The sequence below is a fragment of the Rattus norvegicus genome, chromosome 4, assembly GCF_036323735.1.
Source record: "Rattus norvegicus strain BN/NHsdMcwi chromosome 4, GRCr8, whole genome shotgun sequence".
In the NCBI taxonomy this organism is placed as follows: domain Eukaryota; kingdom Metazoa; phylum Chordata; class Mammalia; order Rodentia; family Muridae; genus Rattus; species Rattus norvegicus.
Genome location: NC_086022.1, coordinates 71,035,465 through 71,036,877, shown reverse-complemented (window position 1 = coordinate 71,036,877; position 1,413 = coordinate 71,035,465). Strand labels below are relative to the sequence as shown.

General features: G+C 42.0%; 1 gene segment (V, D, J or C); it reads right to left on the bottom strand.

The window, feature by feature from the left end:
• Positions 1–205: 205 nt before the first annotated feature.
• LOC103692104 (T cell receptor beta variable 20-1-like) lies at positions 206–1,141 on the bottom strand. The segment is given in 2 exon segments: positions 206–617; positions 1,013–1,141. Coding segments are annotated over 2 exon segments (414 nt in total).
• Between the last annotated feature and the right edge of the window lie 272 nt (positions 1,142–1,413).

The following is a 1,413-nucleotide window of genomic DNA, read 5'->3' as shown; positions in this document are numbered from 1 at the left end:
CTTGATGAAGGGCCTAGATCAGATTGGTCTGCTGACCTGGCTGTGACTTATATTATCTGATTTTCTTATCAGAATGTTTTCCACTTCCTGAATGTGGAAGGCATCATTTCAAAGGCTCTCCCCTCCTCTGCTCCTCCCATTTCTTCCCTCTCTCTTGCTCTCTTTCACTTCCTCTTTCACTTACACCCAGATGTCTTAACCAGAGGAGCTGTGGTTTTTATTCCCTTACACCTATTACAGTTTCTGTGTGCTGAGGAAGGAAATCTGTTGCAAAGGTTCTTGCTGAAGTGTCTTGTTCCTGCCCAGCGCTGTGTCCCTAGCACCACAGAAATATAAGCCTCCGTCATCAGGATGTGCATTTAAAATTGTCATAGATGAAAAGGATAAATTTGGATGACTGATGGAAAACTTCTCTTTGGTAAAATTTTTTTCATATTTGATTGCAGAGTTCACAGTAGAAAGTGCTATCAGGTCAAAGGTCTCTTGAGGCAATTGACGATACCAGGCTACAGAAGTGGCCTGAACACCCTCAGTGTGACACTCCATTCTCAGGGAAGTTCTACTCTTACAGATGGTCCTTCTGGGAGATTGGTGGACGAGAGCTCCAAGCCCATAGCCTGACAAAACAGAAGTTAAAGACTTCAGAACCCTGGAAGCAGATTAAGCCTGAATCAAAGATAATCCCAGAAAATTTGGGTTTACTCCATTTTTCTTTAAACTCCTGGAAAATCTTCATTGTTCTTATGCAATCATCTTCTGAGAAGCTCCATAATCACAGTCCTCTACTTTCTGTAGATGGTATCATTTATTACACCTTAAGTGTACCAGATGTGTCTTCTTATCTGATCAGCACAAATCGTCCACAGAGAATCTTCACTATTTCACTCAGTTTAACACATACACGTACACAGACACACAGACTCTCTCTCTCTCTCTCTCTCTCTCTCTCTCTCTCTCTCTCTCTCTCTCTCTCTCTCTCTCAACAAGCTTCAAGGTATAACATGGCTCATACCAGGCCCCAGAAGTAGCAGAAGCAGCAACATCTTCAATGTTGACTTCACACCACCTTCTCTTAAGAGAGGCCTGACCAAGTCCTTTCCCCAGCTCTAAGAAAAAGGATGCTTGACAAGTTAATCCTGAGAATGCTCTAGTCTGCCCCTGGTGGTAATCCTTGCCAGTGATAACAGAATACATCAATCCTCCTGATGATTAAAGAAGCATACATGCCTCAAGAAGTCACTTCTAAATGCAGAAAACACACTGTCTACACCACTGAAATGATTAAGTGTGTTTCTTAAATGGAAATGCCGTGTGCTTAAGTAGTAAAAGCATTAGTCAGTCCTTTGCTTCTATTAGCATATCCTCAAAATACTCACACCAAGTCTTTCATGGATCATGGTTAATCACTAGGAC